The 15,385-nt window shown below is 43.7% G+C and overlaps 1 protein-coding gene across 6 annotated transcripts in view; it reads right to left on the minus strand.

Moving 5' to 3' along the window:
- The window catches only part of zbtb47b (zinc finger and BTB domain containing 47b), a 311,756-nt gene that overhangs the window by 136,899 nt on the left and 159,472 nt on the right, over positions 1–15,385 (minus strand). For all 6 annotated transcript variants that reach the window (XM_038798528.1, XM_038798529.1, XM_038798525.1 and 3 more), the window contains one exon: positions 1,300–2,667. In XM_038798528.1, coding sequence (XP_038654456.1) covers positions 1,300–2,586 — 1,287 coding nt within the window. In that variant the 5' untranslated portion in view covers positions 2,587–2,667. The remainder of the gene's footprint in view (positions 1–1,299; positions 2,668–15,385) is intronic.

The following is a 15,385-nucleotide window of genomic DNA, read 5'->3' on the forward strand; positions in this document are numbered from 1 at the left end:
CCCCGCTGGGTCACTGTCTGTGCAGAGTCTGCACATCCTCCCCGTGTGCCTGTGGGTTTCCTCCGGGTGCTCCAGTTTCCTCCCACAGTCCAAAGATGTGCATGTTAGGTGGATTGGCCATGATAAATTACCCTTCGTGTCCAAAATTGCCCTTAGAGTTGGGTGGGGTTACTGGGTTATGGGGATAGGGTGGAGGTGTTGACTTTGGGTGGGGTGCTCTTTCCAGGAGCCGATGCAGACTCGATGGGCCGAATGGCCTCCTTCTGCACTGTAAAGGCTATGATAATGTACTGCTCTAAGAAATTGTCCATGCTTACATTTTAAGTTGTCACAACTTTTTATTTAAGATGATTCACAATCTCATACATTTTAAACTTTTGTTTAAAAAAATATTTCACAGGATGTGGGTTGCCCTACCCAGGCCAGCATCTAGTGGCCTTCCCTAATTACCCTTTAGGTGGTGGTGTCAGGGTGCGTTCTTGAATCGATGCAGTCCATGTGGTGTAGGTATACTCGAAGTGCTGCTGGGGAGTTCCAGAAATACGATCTAGTGACAGTGAAGTAAAGGCAATATATTTCCGAGTTAAGATAGTGTGCGGCTTGCAGAGGAACTTCAAGGCAGTAGTGCTCCCATGCATTTGCTTGTAGGAGTAAAAGTAGGCCATTCAGCCCCTCAAGCCTGCACCACCATTAAACTGGATTATAGAACATAACAGCGCAGTACAGGCCCTTCGGCCCTCAATGTATGGCTGGTCTTCGACTATCCCTATATTTCTTGACGTCATTGGAATCTACAGCTCTATCAAACTCTGCTCTGAATATACTCAATAACTCTTGAGGTAGAGAATACCAAAGATTCATCTCTGACTGAAGAAATTCCCCCATCTCAGTCCCAAATGGCTTACTTCTTATTCTGAGACAGTGTCCCCTGCTTCTAGAACCCCCTCCTTACCATTCTTAGTGACACCATTTTATATTATAAGTAGATTCTGACCCAAGTACATCAAGTCGGTTGCATAAATAATTTAAACTGCCTGACCAAAAAAATTCAAGAAACATAATTATCACTTCTGAAGGGCACAAGGTAATATGAAGATTAACCGGAAACCGCACAGCAACCAGGAGAGAAAACTTAGAACAAATTCATCAGTTGCACGGGTCTTCTTCAAATTGGGAAAATTCTCGGCACCTACTACAGGATTGAAATTGGAATTCTGAAGAAAACATATAATGAAGGGACATTAGTTTAACTTTTAATCCAAGTGCCATTTACAGACTATAATGGAGATGATGACCTACCTGAATGCATTTCTCACAGTCAGTCTGGTGATGCAGTGATAGCTCACTTTCCAGTACAAATCGCTTGCCACACTTATCACAGATCTGCATGCGGCTATGTGTGACATTCATGTGCTTTTCTAGGTACCAGCGGTTATTGAAGACCCGGGGACACTTTTTGCAGGGGTAGTGCTGTTTCTCTTCGATTTTCACCTTTTGATTTGAGCCATTAGAATCCTTCTTCCGCTTCCGACCTCGAGTGCTCACTTCCTGTTTGGCCTGTCTCCGTGATCTGCTGGGAGCTGCAGGGGTTGAACCCTTGGAAGCAGTTGAGGCTCTTGCTGGTCGTGTTGATTGCCCACTTTCAGTTTTGACTTCTGGAGTATCAGGGGTATTATCACCTTCATTTACATCTTCGTCACTCTCGTCCACTTCCTCCTCCTCTTCTTCAGTAACATCTTCATCCTCCTCTTCATCTCCATCATCAGCATCATCATCCTCCTCCTCCTCCTCCTCCTCATCCTCATCATCGTCATCATCCTCTTCATCGTCCTCCTCTTCGTCTTCAGGACACCTACCTAGTACAGCCGTAGCCTCTGAAGGTGAAGACATACCCTCAGCCCCTTTAGTAACGTTCAGAGTCTGGTTGTTAAGGTTAACCTCCACGATGATTTGTTCCCTGTTGTACGAGCCCCGACTGTCCGAATCATCATCCAACTGTTCAGTATCTCCCTCAATCTTGCACACGGTTTGTTCTTCATTCTCCTCCTTGTAATACTGCTGTTTTGGCGAGTGCTGTTTCCCAGTGTTGTCCTCTACACGCACAGAGTATGGATTGTTGCCCTCTCTAGCATAGATCTTGGGGTGTGAATCCACCTCCTGTTTGATTTCACGGTAAAACTGAGAGCCAAGGGGATTGCTGCGGTTTTCCTGTTTTGACATATCGCTAGCCACTGTTGTCAAGTTCAAGGACCTGCTATCTATTAATTCTTGACAAGAAGTGGCAATATCATTCATCTGCAGAACTGCAGCAGCGTTCAGCACATCCTGCACATTGCAGGCATTCACCAACAGTTTTGAAGTGTAGATAAAGTTAAGGATTTGCTGAAACCCTTGTGACGTTAGAGCTTCTAATGAAAGCTCGACGCGTTGAAGCTGTTTGTTTTGTGTAAAGAGGGAGTGAAAAAACTGGCTGTAGGCCGCAAGTACCCCTTTGTGAGCAGGAAACGTGTTCTTCTGGCGCACCAATACAATGTCTACATCACACAGGTCTGGCTGAAACAGGCGCTGCTCATTCAGTCTGTCCATCAAACAAGTAAAGTGGAGGGCAACATCCTCCACCAGAGAATACTCAGTGGAAGGGTAGTCAGTGGTCTTTTCAACTATCAGCTGAAAGAAAAGAGAAAACAAAAATATCAAAACTTGGCAGAAAGTTTATTTTTTATATTCAGAGTTTAAAAAAATATATATAATTCAAAAACTCAGGTAGCCAATGACAACCTGAAAAAGCAACCATCAATCTTTTCAGAACTTAATTTGACCAAAACAATTATGATTTAGACATTACACAGATGGGAACGAGAACATTCACCTCAACTGGTCCATGACACTGGCTCTTTTTATTCACTAATTCATAGCAATGTGTTTCAATTTGTGTCCTCCTCTCTTTCCATCTCCCCACAAACACACCAACCTCTTACAGGCATATAGACACTCAGATATCAATGTCTCAGGGTGGCTCACCCATGTAGCTCATTTTAAGTGATCATTAGAAGGTTTTACATTGGTGGAGGATGTCCACAATTCTGAAGACAGGGCCCTTCAGTGATATGACTCAAGATGTCAAAGCTAGCCCAACCGACTGGCCCATCCACCAGGTCTTCCTAGTCGAAACAATGGGTAAATTAGCAAGCATTTAATAAACACATTTTAAAAAGTCAGATGGTGATGTCCACAACAGTGGATTTTACCATAGAATCACCCAATATTATAAGCATGTACTAAAATAAAAGTTGCACAGACTGTTCTTTTGTTTATTCAGTTAAAATTATTGGGAGGCAAGCTTTCAGAAGTTCAACTCAACATGCATATGCATGTTGAGATGCTGGGTTGGTTTTACACTATGAAAGAAAAAATTGCATTTTTAAGCACCTTTCACGATGAGGGGGTTTCCCAAAGCGTTTTACAGCCAAAGAAAGCTTTTAAGAGCAGAAATAATGCAGAAACTGGCAACCAATTTACATTCAGCAAGTTCCCGCAAACTTCAATTTGATAATGAACAGATAATGTTTTTGTGATGTTGATCGAATAAATATTGACCAGAACACCAGGGATAACTCTCCTGCTCTTCTTCAAAATAGTGCCATGGGATCTTTTATGTCCACCAGACAGAACCTTGATTTAATGTCGCATCCAAAAGGCAGCAACTTCAACAGTGCAGCACTCCTTCAGTATTGCTTACTGATGGGAATATAATCTATCAGGAGTGAGTGTGCTACCAATGGAGCCCAGGCAGAAGTCTTCATGCTCACTATCAGAGTGTCGGACATTACGTTCAGATGGAACTGATTTATTTACAACTCAATTCAGTTGGAGTGCAGAAATACAAATTGCATGCATAACTAAAAACAGTCCGTAATGGGTTATTCCTAATGAGTATTCAAAAAAAAAAAGGATTTCTTCTTCAATTCCTGGTAACTGATTAGGTAAATTTGAAGGCTTTATCATCTTTCATAAGAAAGGTTTATCATTAGGTCTTTCGCCAGCTCAAACAAAATCATAAAAGTTGTAAAATGTCCCGGCTACTGTCCACTTATTTTCTGTTGAGGTGGATTTCCAGTCAAGCTGAGTAACTGGATATCTAATACAATGTGACAACAGAAATCTCAGCTATTTACATGCAATGTCAATCACTTGCAATTGAAGTCAGCAAAACAACATTGTGCTATGGCATAAGGAGCACCCGTTAATCTCCATAACCTTAGCCATTTATGATAGAAAAAAGTTAAACAAATGACAATGTTATGAGAAACCAAGGTTATTTACCAATGATAAACATCAACAATATACATCTGTTGGATACAATACCCAAAACCATCATAGTTGCTTAATATTTAGCCTTCACACCCTGTGCAGTAAGAGTTTCCTTTTTGAATTTCTCACTCACGACAACATTAAATACTGGGGAATGTCTTTGTTGTTATTGCTTCCGACTATTCCCTCATTTTAAGACTATATAGTGGAAGTCAATAGTTTATAAAAAGCAACCATTAGTTTCTATCAACACAAAGAGAAAAATAAAACACATCTGCTTCCTCTGTAAAGCAAGGCAATTTTTTCCCTGAGGGATAAAGAGCTACCAGGACATACTGTAAATGCTAAGACCATCTAAACTGATGTGGTAAAAGTCAGAGTATCATTGATAAATCCTCCAGAGGGTACAGACATGTGCTAACTGACACAGTCTTGTAGATTGGCAAAGCTAAAGGAGGAAAAGGATTTGGTTGGAATTTTTGATCAGTCATTTGACATTCTTAAACACTATAATGTGATTATCAACCCAGCTAGTTAAATACCAAGACGCATTCTGAGCACCACATTTTTGGAAGGATGTCAAAGCCTCAGAGAAAGTGATTTACCAGAATGGCAAGAGAGATATGGGATTTCAGTTGCACGTGGAGAGCTTAGTAAAACTGGGATCATTCTTTTTGGAATGGAGAAGTTTAAGGGGAGATTTAAAAAGTGTTCAAAATTATTTGGTAGTCTTCTTCTTCGGCGATCACTCACGAATGAGTAAGACTGTCCACCTAAACTAGTGTCATTGGTCATGGGTTTCGTGGGTCCTTGCGTGGCTGATGAGACCGATCCTAGAGCCACATCTCCGGACGCACAATCTACACGTGTTTCCGGGAGGTGGGATCGGTCCTTGGACTAGAAATCAGTGGCACTTCTTTCTCAGGTTCCTTTTCAGGGCCTCCTCTTGTCCCTTCGATCAGCAAGTTCCTGCAAGTAGGTCTCATCTGAGCACAGGTCTCCCAGGCACTGACGTCTTCAAGATATCTTTGAAGTTCGTCCTTTGTCCTCTTGTTTGGGAACGTTCCCCGAGCTCAGCGAAGATGATTTGCTTTGACAGTTGGGACTGTCCCAGCGGAGTTGGTCTTGGATGACCATGGGGAAAGAGCACTATGCTTATGCTCCTGGCTCCTTCAAGGATGCTGATTTAGTACGCCTGTCCTCCCATATTTATAATATCAAATGCTTCCAGTGACAGAGGGGCCAGGGATACAGATTTAGGGTAATATGCAAAAACATTGGGAGCAAGAGGAGTGTTTCTTTTCAAATGCAAGTTGTTGTGATCATGTTTTGCATTCAGTTTATCTTTGCATTCCCCATGACGTTTGAATACACTGTGCTTCAGCTTGATTAATGTATAAACTTCAGGCGGAACAACAAATTCAATAGAAACTTTCAAAAAAAAGATTGAGTAAATATTTGAAGGGGAAAGAGTTGCACAGTTATGGAGAAAAAGAAAATCAGGGGAATGGGGCAGCTCTATGCTGTATTATTTACAAGAATGCAGATACTGCAAGGCCATTCCCACATGGAGCTGTGGGAATCCCAATTTGTGCATCGATCATTGAAGGTAGCATACCTCAATCTTGTAAATAGGGTCCAAACCATTTGCTCACCTTGCAAGCTATATATGAAAATAGGTGGCAAAATACACCGAGAGATAGTGGCCACTCCAGGTAGGGAAGCAAGTTGTGAAGAGGACATAAGGAGGCTAAGTGAGTGGACAAACATCTGGCAAATGGAGTATAATGAACAAAACTGTGAAACTGACCAATTTGGCAGGGAGAATAAAAAAAACTCATTATCTAATTGGTGAGAGACTGCAGAGGGATCAGAGTGTCCTGGTGCATGGATCGCAAAGGTACAGCAAGAATTATGAAAGCTAACAGAATTGCAAGGGGAGATAAATAATATAATATATAATAATCTTTATTGTCATAAGTGGGCTTACATTAACACTGCAATGAAGTTACTGTGAAAAGCCCCTAGTCGCCACATTCTGGCACCTGTTCGGGTGCCCAAATTATCGAACAGTCTTTTTAAATTATCTATGTCTTTTCGGGACTTGTGGGATGAAACCGGAGCACCCGGAGGAAATCCACGCAGACACAGGGAGAACATGCAGACTTTGCACAGGCAGTGACCCAAGCAGGGAATCGAACCAGGACCCTGGCGATGTGAGGTAACATTGCTAACCACTGTGTTACCGTGAATACCACAGCACGGTAGCATGGTGGTTAGCATAAATGCTTCACAGCTCCAAGGTCCCAGGTTCGATTCCCGGCTGGGTCACTGTCTGTGCGGAGTCTGCACATCCTCCCCGTGTGTGCGTGGGTTTCCTCCAGGTGCTCCGGTTTCCTCCCACAGTCCAAAGATGTGCGGGTTAGGTGGATTGGCCATGCTAAATTGCCCGTAGTGTCCTAAAAAAAAGTAAGGTTAAGGGGGGGGGGGGGTTGTTGGGTTACGGGTATAGGGTGGATACGTGGGTTTGAGTAGGGTGATCATTGCTCGGCACAACATCGAGGGCCGAAGGGCCTGTTCTGTGCTGTACTGTTCTATGTTCTAATATATCAGTTGGGAAGTTAGGCTTCAGTTATAAAGGGCATTTATAAAGGGCATCTGCGGTATTGTGTACAGTATTGGGCTCCTTATTTAAGCATGTAAACTCATTGTACGCAGTTCAGGGAAGGTTTACTAGACAAATACCGGGAATGGGTAGATTGTCTTATGAGGAAAGGCTGGACAGGTAAGAATTGTATCCTCTGGAGTTTAGAAGAGTAATTGATAGCTTGATTGAAACATACAAGATCTCGAGGGTTCTTACCATTGTGGATGTGGAGAGGATTTGGATCTGTTTATTGTCACGTGTACCGAGGTACAGTGAAAAGTATTTTTCTGCGAGCAGTTCAAACAGATTCTGCGAGCAGTTTCACACAAGAGGATGTTTCCTCGTGTGAATCTAGAACTGGGGCCACTGTTTAAATATAAAAGGGTCACCTATTAAAGATAAGAGATGAGGAGAATTTTTTCAGAGGGTCGTGAGTCTTTCGAACTCTCTTCCTCAAAAGGCAGCAGAAGCAGACTTTGAACATTTTTCAGGCAAAGGTTGATAAAGTCTCGATAGGAAAGGGGGTGAAAGGTTATTGGGTGTCAGTAGGAATGTGGATTTAAGGTTCCATTAATTCAACCATGGTCTTATTGAAGGGTGGAGCAGACTTGAGGGGCCGAGAGGCCCCTAATTTGTACGTTCACATGTATGCACCCTAAACTGATCATTGCTCGCTGTCTTGGGCATACTTATGAACTTTTGGATCTGCAAAGTGTCTTGTCTACTTCAAATTACCCTGGAAGTGAAGGTCAAAATTTGACCAATGGGTGAAGCTACCCATTTCAGGTGCTACTATGCAACACCAATACGAGTGGTATTTTTCACTAACGGGATGCTGCCGTCAAGTCAAAAAGATGTTCTGCTTACACAAATAAGTAATGCGATGAAAAATGAAATGAAATGAAATGAAAATCGCTTATTGTCACGAGTAGGCTTCAATGAAGTTACTGTGAAAAGCCCCTAGTCGCCACCTTCCGGCGCCTGTTCGGGGAGGCTGGTACAGGAATCAAACTGTGCTGCTGGCCTGCTTTAAAAGCCAGCGATTTAGCTTAGTGAGCTAAACCAGATTGGATCTCAATGATGGCGCAATGCTAGATTTGTTGGCCGTACATTCCACGGATTGGTGGTTCGTATCAAACAGCACATCCCTTTGGTTGAATGTAACGGACATAGTACTGACCATACTCACCCAGCCTATGCTTGCAAAACTCAGAATGTAATGTCTAATGTTAGATGTGATTCTGCAATTGAATAGCACTTGCTGAACAATCCGGAGTTTGTGAAGAATTACACTAACAACCAGTTTAAGATTAACAGTCAGGTTAGCAAAGTGGCTCACTTACGCTTGCTAAAAGTTACATAAATCTATATACAGAGACTTATCCTCTGCAGACAAGAGAAACATGCCCAAGCATTGTGCCTTTTTAAATTAAACCAAAGTGAGGAGGCAATAGCTTTCTGCCACTCACTTATCATCAAGGCAACTCGCCACTACCTCCTTCTGAAGGTAGAGACCAACAATAAAAGCTGCCATTGTCAGTGACACCCAGAACCAGAATTATTTCTTCAGAATTATAGAATCCCTACAGAAGGACCCCATTTGGCCCATCGAGTCTACACAGACCCTCCGAAAGAGCTTCCCACCTAGGCCCAATCCCCATAACTCTATGGCCCTAACCGTTGGATACCAAGGGGCAGTTTAGCATTGCCAATCCACTTAACCTGCACATTTTTGGAAACCTATTGGACATGGAGAGCATGTGCAAACGCAACTCCATTTTCGTGGAGATATCTCCGCATAATTGTCGATCATCGCAAAGTTGCAAGCTCCCAGTTTGTTCATTTATCTGGCAGATCTTCTTCCTAATTTATCGGAGTCAATTCCCGCATCTTCTTGATGGTTTTCTTTATTCAGTCATCTATCTTAATTTATCTTTGAATGATAATTCTCAATTTTTATAGTGGGCCAAATGATTTTGCGATCGCAATATCCTAGATGTACCATACTCACTTGCTTCCTTTCATTCTTGAAATTAAATGAAATGAAAATCGCTTATTGTCACAAGTAGGCTTCAAATGAAGTTACTGTGAAAAGCCCCTCGTCGCCACATTCCAGCGCCTGTTCGGGGAGGCTGGTATGGGAATTGAACCGTGCTGCTGGCCTGCCTCAGTCTGCTTTAAAAGCCAGCGATCTAGCCCTGTGCTAAACCAGCCCCTGAATAAATCTTTTGGAACAGATCATCCTAATCTGTAAACTACAAACACTGATCCTAGAAAATCGACAATTAGATCATTTTACGTCATGTTCTGGACACAAATCAGTGTGAAATTATTCACTGCTTGATGCTTAACACGATCACTCTGTAAAGTCATGTTCTGTGCCACTAGAAATATGTAGTTCATTTTAGAATCTTTCACAATAACTGCCTGTCGTCGACACAGAACATTATAAATGGGATGCAAGACAAATTATATCCACTGGGCACTACAGCGTTAATAGTGGCTGGTTAGAACAGTGGGTAACTGTTACACAGCACATCAGAAAACATTAAGCAGCTGTTGCTACTCTTGCTAGCCATCAAATCTTGCTATCAGTTCTTGCAATTAGACACATTAATATTTCTACACGGAGGGGATTATCACAATTAATCCAATGCAAGTGAATCCTAAATCAGTATGTTAAACAAAATCACCCCAATTTGTGCCACTGCCTGTATTTTTAGCCCAGTGATTTGTGAAGCTCAAAAACAAACTTCCAACAGCCCTAGCTTGAAGAGCAGCATGGTAGCACAGTGGTTAACACAGTTGCTTCACAGCTCCAGGGTCCCAGGTTCAATTCCAGGCTTGGGTCACTGTGTGTGGAGTTTGCACGTTCTCCCTGTGTGCGTGTGGGTTTCCTCCGGGTGCTCCGGTTTCCTCCCACTTCCCAAAGATGTGCAGGTTAGGTGGATTGGCCATTCTAAATTGCCCTTAGTGTTCAAAAAAGGTTAAGTTGAGTTATGGGGATAAAGGGGATAGGGTGGAGGTATGGGGCTTAAGTAGGGTGCTCTTTCCAAGGGCCGCAGACTCGATGGGCTGAATTGCCTCCTTCTGCACTCTAAATTCTATGATAATCTATGATAACAACACAAATAAAACGAGCGTAGTATCCAAAATGTCATTCACTTGCCATTACGGTTTACTGAAATCCTACAGACAACACTGTGAAGCGGAATAACAGCTGTTCTTTGAATGTTTGAACTTGTGTTAAAATGTGCATCACCTTCAACAGCACCTTCCAAACCCATGATCTGATCTCTAGCTAGAAGGACAAGAGCAGTAGACACATGGGAACACCAGCACCTGCAGTTCCACTCCAAGCCACACACCACCCTAACTTGAAACCATCACCATTCCGTCACTGTGACTGGGTCAAAATCCTGGAACTCCCTTCCTAACAGCTCGGTGGGTGTACCTACACCACATGGACTGCAGCAATTCAAGTCAGTGGCTGACTACTTTTTGCAAAGGTAATTGGAGATTGGCAGTAAACACTGGCCTAGCTGACAACACGCACACTCAAATGAAAACATTTAAAAACTCAATTCACATCTATTACACAAACTTGATTTATTTCTCATTCTGAACAGAAACGCTGTGGATATATGCGGATATATCCGGGTGCTCCAGTTTCCTACCACAAGTCCCGAAAGACGTGCTGCTAGATGAATCAGACATTCTGAATTCTCCCTCGGTGTATCCAAATAGGCGCCGGAATGTGGCGACTAGGGGCTTTTCACAGTAACTTCATTGCAGCGTTAATGTAAGCCTACTTGTGACACTAATAAAGATTATTACTAAATGAAGTACTTACACTGGATTTTTGGACATTTTTTAATGCAAATCTGCAACAATCACTACTACTCTCAGTTGGGAACTTACAATTCAGTCCAAAAATCAATTTGCTGTTCACGGAGATATTGGTTAAGCAGAGGGTTGGGTGGCTTAGTTGCCTGGATGGCTGGTTTGTGATGCGGAGCAATGTCAACAGCGTAGGTTCAATTCCCGTATCGGAAAGGTGACCCATGAAGACCCTGCCTTTGCAACCTTGCGCCTCGCCCGAGGTGTGGTGACTCTCAGGTTAAATCTTCTCCAGCCAGCTCTCTCTCAAAAGGGGAAAGCAGTTTATGGTCCTCGGTCACTTTAACTTCATTGGTTAAGCAATAGTTGTTAGAAATTGTCTCATGGGCTGTGAAGCATGTTCAATTGTCTTAAACCCATGAAAAAGACTGCAAGAGTGCAAGAAGGCTCAGAGGGGGAGAAATTGATAGAAAGGAAGGAGACAGGAGAGAGGAGGAGCGAGAGAGAGAGAGAGAGAGAGGTGGGGGAGAACAGCAAAAAGGGAAACGGTATGAAATTAAAATCACAAAAACCTCTGAGCTGACTCCTTCTACATAATGGCTCCTGGCCCTTCAATATCACCCATTTGAAATTCTCATTCAAATCCTTCCTTATCAGTGACCTGCACTATACCCACATCACCTTTAGAGTCATTGAGGCGGACAGCAAAGAAAAGGTCTTTTGGTCTATCGCATCTGTGCCGATCAAAAACAAAAACAAATTTAGAGTCCCCAATTATTTCTTTTTTACAATTAAGGTGCAATTTAGCGTGGCCAATTCATCTAGTCTGCACATCTTTCGGTTGTGGAGATGAGACCCACCCAAACACGGAGAATGTGCAAACTCCACACGGACAGTGACCCAGGGCTGTGATTGAACCCGGGTCCTCAGCACTGAGGCAGCAGTGCTAACCATTGTCCCGCCCATAACTACCTAAGTATTCTAATCCCATTTTCCAGCACTTGGCCCATTGCCTTGTATGCCTTTTCATCGCAAGTGCACATCTCAATACTTAAATGTTCCGGGTTCAGAGGGGTTTAGAGTGTTTAGAGAGGGTGCAGAAGAGATTTACCAGGATGTTGCCTGGTATGGAGGGCATTAGCTATGAGGAGCGGTTGAATAAACTCGGTTTGTTCTCACTGGAATGACGGAGGTTGAGGGGCAACCTGATGGAGGTCTATAAAATTATGAGGGGCATAGACAGAGTGGATAGTCAGAGGCTTTTTCCCAGGGTAGAGGGGTCAATTACTAGGGGGCACAAGTTTAAGATGCAAGGTTTAGAGGAGATGTACGAGGTAAGTTGTTTTCACACAGAGGGTAGTAGGTGTCTGGAACTCGCTGCCGGAGGTGGTGGAAGCAGGGACGATAGTGACATTTAAGGGGCATCTTGACAATCTTGACAAATACATGAATAGGATGGGAATAGAGGGATACGGACCCAGGAAGTGTAGAAGATTTTAGTTTAGATGGGCAGCATGGTCGGCACAGGCTTGGAGGGCCGAAGGGCCTGTTCCTGTGCTGTACTTTTTTTTGTTCTTGGGTTTCAGCCTCCACCACCTTTTCAGGCAATGTGCTCCAGAATCCCACCACCGTCTGGGTGAATAGGTTTTTCCTCAATCTCCTCAAAATCCCCTGTCCCTTACATAGAACATAGAACAGTACAGCACAGAACAGGCCCTTCGGCCCTCGATGTTGGGCCGAGCAATGATTACCCTACTCAAACCCACGTATCCACCCTATACCCGTAACCCAACAACCCCCCCTTAACCTTACTTTTTAGGACACTACGGGCAATTTAGCATGGCCAATCCACCTAACCCGCACATCTTTGGACTGTGGGAGGAAACCGGAGCACCCGGAGGAAACCCACGCACACACGGGGAGGACGTGCAGACTCCGCACAGACAGTGACCCAGCCGGGAATCGAACCTGGGACCCTGGAGCTGTGAAGCATTTAATGCTAACCACCATGCTACCGTGCTGCCCCTATTTACCTTAAATCTATGCCTGTGGTCATTGATCCTTGCACCAAAGAGAAAAGTTTTTTCCTGTCTACTCTGTCTATGCTCCTCATAATTTTATATATCATGTCTCCCCTCAGACTGCTCCAAGGAAAACAAAGCCAGTCTGTCTATAATAGTAATAATAGTTATAAGTGTCACAAGTAGGCTTACATTAACACTGTAATGTTCAGTGAAAATCCACATAGTCATCACACTCCGGCACCTGTTCGGGTACACAGAGGGAGAATTCAGAATGTCCAAATTACCGAACAGCACATCTTTCGGGAATTGTGGGAGGAAACTGGAGCACCCGGAGGAAACCCATGCAGACACGGGGAGGATGTGCAGACGCCAGACAGAGTGACCCGAGCTAGGAATCGAACCCGGGTCCCTGGCGCTGTGAAGCAACAGCGCTAACCACTGTGGTACCGTGCCACCCCCTCATCGCTCTTTATAGCTAAAACTGCAACCCAGGCAATACCCTGGTAAATCTCCTTTGCACCCCTTACAGAGCTATCAAATCCTTCCTATAATATAGATTCCAGAACTGCATACAGTACTCTAGCTGTGGCCAAGCCAACATTTCACAGTTCCAGCATAACCTCCCTGCTCTTAAACCCTATGCCTAATAAAGGCAAGTATACCATATAGCTTCTTAACCACTTATCTACTTACCCTGCTACCTTAAGGGATCAGCGTACACGCTCACCAAGGTCCTTCTGATCCTTGGTGCTTCTCCAGGGTCCTGCCATTTATCATGTATTCCCTTGCCTTGTTTGTCCTGCCCAAGTGCACACTTACCCAGATTGAATTCCATTTGTTCTGATCAACCCATCTATATCCTCCTGTAATCTAAGGCCATCCACCTCACCAATTTTCGTATCATCTACGACCTTACTGATCAACCCTCCTACATTCATATCCAAATCATTTATGTAAACCACAAACAGCAAGGGACCCAACATTGATGCTTGTGGGACCCCACTGGCCACAGGTTTCCAGTCAGAAAAACACTCCTCGACCATCACCCTCTGCTTCCTGCCCCTCAGCCAATTCTGGATCCAATTTGTCAAATTTCCTTGGATCCAATGGGCTCTTACCTATCAATCTCCCACGAGGGACCTTATCAAAAGCCTTCCTAAAGTGCAAGTAGACTACGTCAACTGTATTGCCCTCATCTACACACCTGGTCACCTCTAAAAGAAAATTCAATCAAGTTGGTCAGACATGACTTTCCCTTAACAAAACCTATTATCCTCCCTGTACACATACGGCTGCGTGGAAAAATGTGGTTCCAATTCTATCTACAAGTTTGCTGACGATACGACTATAGTGGGCCGGATCTCTAATAACGAAGAGTCAGAATACAGGAGGGAGATAGAGAACCTAGCGGAGTGGTGCAACGACAACAATCTCTCCCTCAATGCCAGCAAAACTAAAGAACTGGTCATTGACTTCAGAAAGCAAAGTACTGTACACACACCCCTGTCAGCATCAACAGGGCCGAGGTAGAGATGGTTAGCAGTTTCAAATTCCTAGGAGTGCACATCACCAAAAATATGTCCTGGTCCACCCACGTCGACGCTACCACAAAAGCGCCTCAGGAAACTAAGGAAATTCTGCATGTCCACGTTAACTCTTACCAAATTTTACAAATGCACCATAGAAAGCATCCTATCTGGCTGCATCACAGCCTGGTATGGTAACTGCTCGGCCCAAGACCGCAAGAAACTTCAGAGTTGTGAACACCGCCCAGTCCATCACACAAACCTGCCTCCCATCCATCGACTCCACCTACATCTCCCGCTGCCTGGGGAAAGCGGGCAGCATAATCAAAGACCCCTCCCACCCGGCTTACTCACTTTTCCAACTTCTTCCATCGGGCAGGAGATACAAAAGTCTGAGAACGCGCACGAACAGACTCAAAAACAGCTTCTTCCCCGCTGTTACCAGACTCCTAAACGACCCTCTTATGGACTGACCTGATTAATACTACACTCCTGTATGCTTCACACGATGCCAGTGTCTATGTATTCACATTGTGTACTTTGTGTTGCCCCATTATGTGTTTACTTTTTATTTTATTTTATTTTCATGTATTTAATGATCCGTTTGAGTTGCTCGCAGAAAAGTACTTTTCACTGTACCTCGTTACATGTGACAATAAACAAATCCAAATCCATGCTGACTGTTCTTCATTAATCCTCGCCTCTCCAAATGCAGATTAATTGCGTGTCTCAGAATTGCTTCCAATAGTTTCCCACCACTGAGGTTAGATCGACTGGCCTGTAGTTTCCTGATTAATCCCTTACTCTCTTCTTGAATAGTAGTACCACATTGGCTATCCTCCGGAACCTCTCTTGCAGCCAGAGAGGAATTGGAAGTTATTTCCTCCATTGCTTCTTTACTTTTAAGCCTGCCAGACCACTCAGAACCTCCTCTCCTATGTTAATGTCTTTGATTTTATCACAGTCCTTCTCCCAAATTTCTATATCCACACTGTCCCTCTCACTAGTGAACACCGACTGAAAAGTATTAATTTACA

The sequence above is a fragment of the Scyliorhinus canicula genome, chromosome 5, assembly GCF_902713615.1.
Source record: "Scyliorhinus canicula chromosome 5, sScyCan1.1, whole genome shotgun sequence".
Lineage (NCBI taxonomy): Eukaryota > Metazoa > Chordata > Chondrichthyes > Carcharhiniformes > Scyliorhinidae > Scyliorhinus > Scyliorhinus canicula.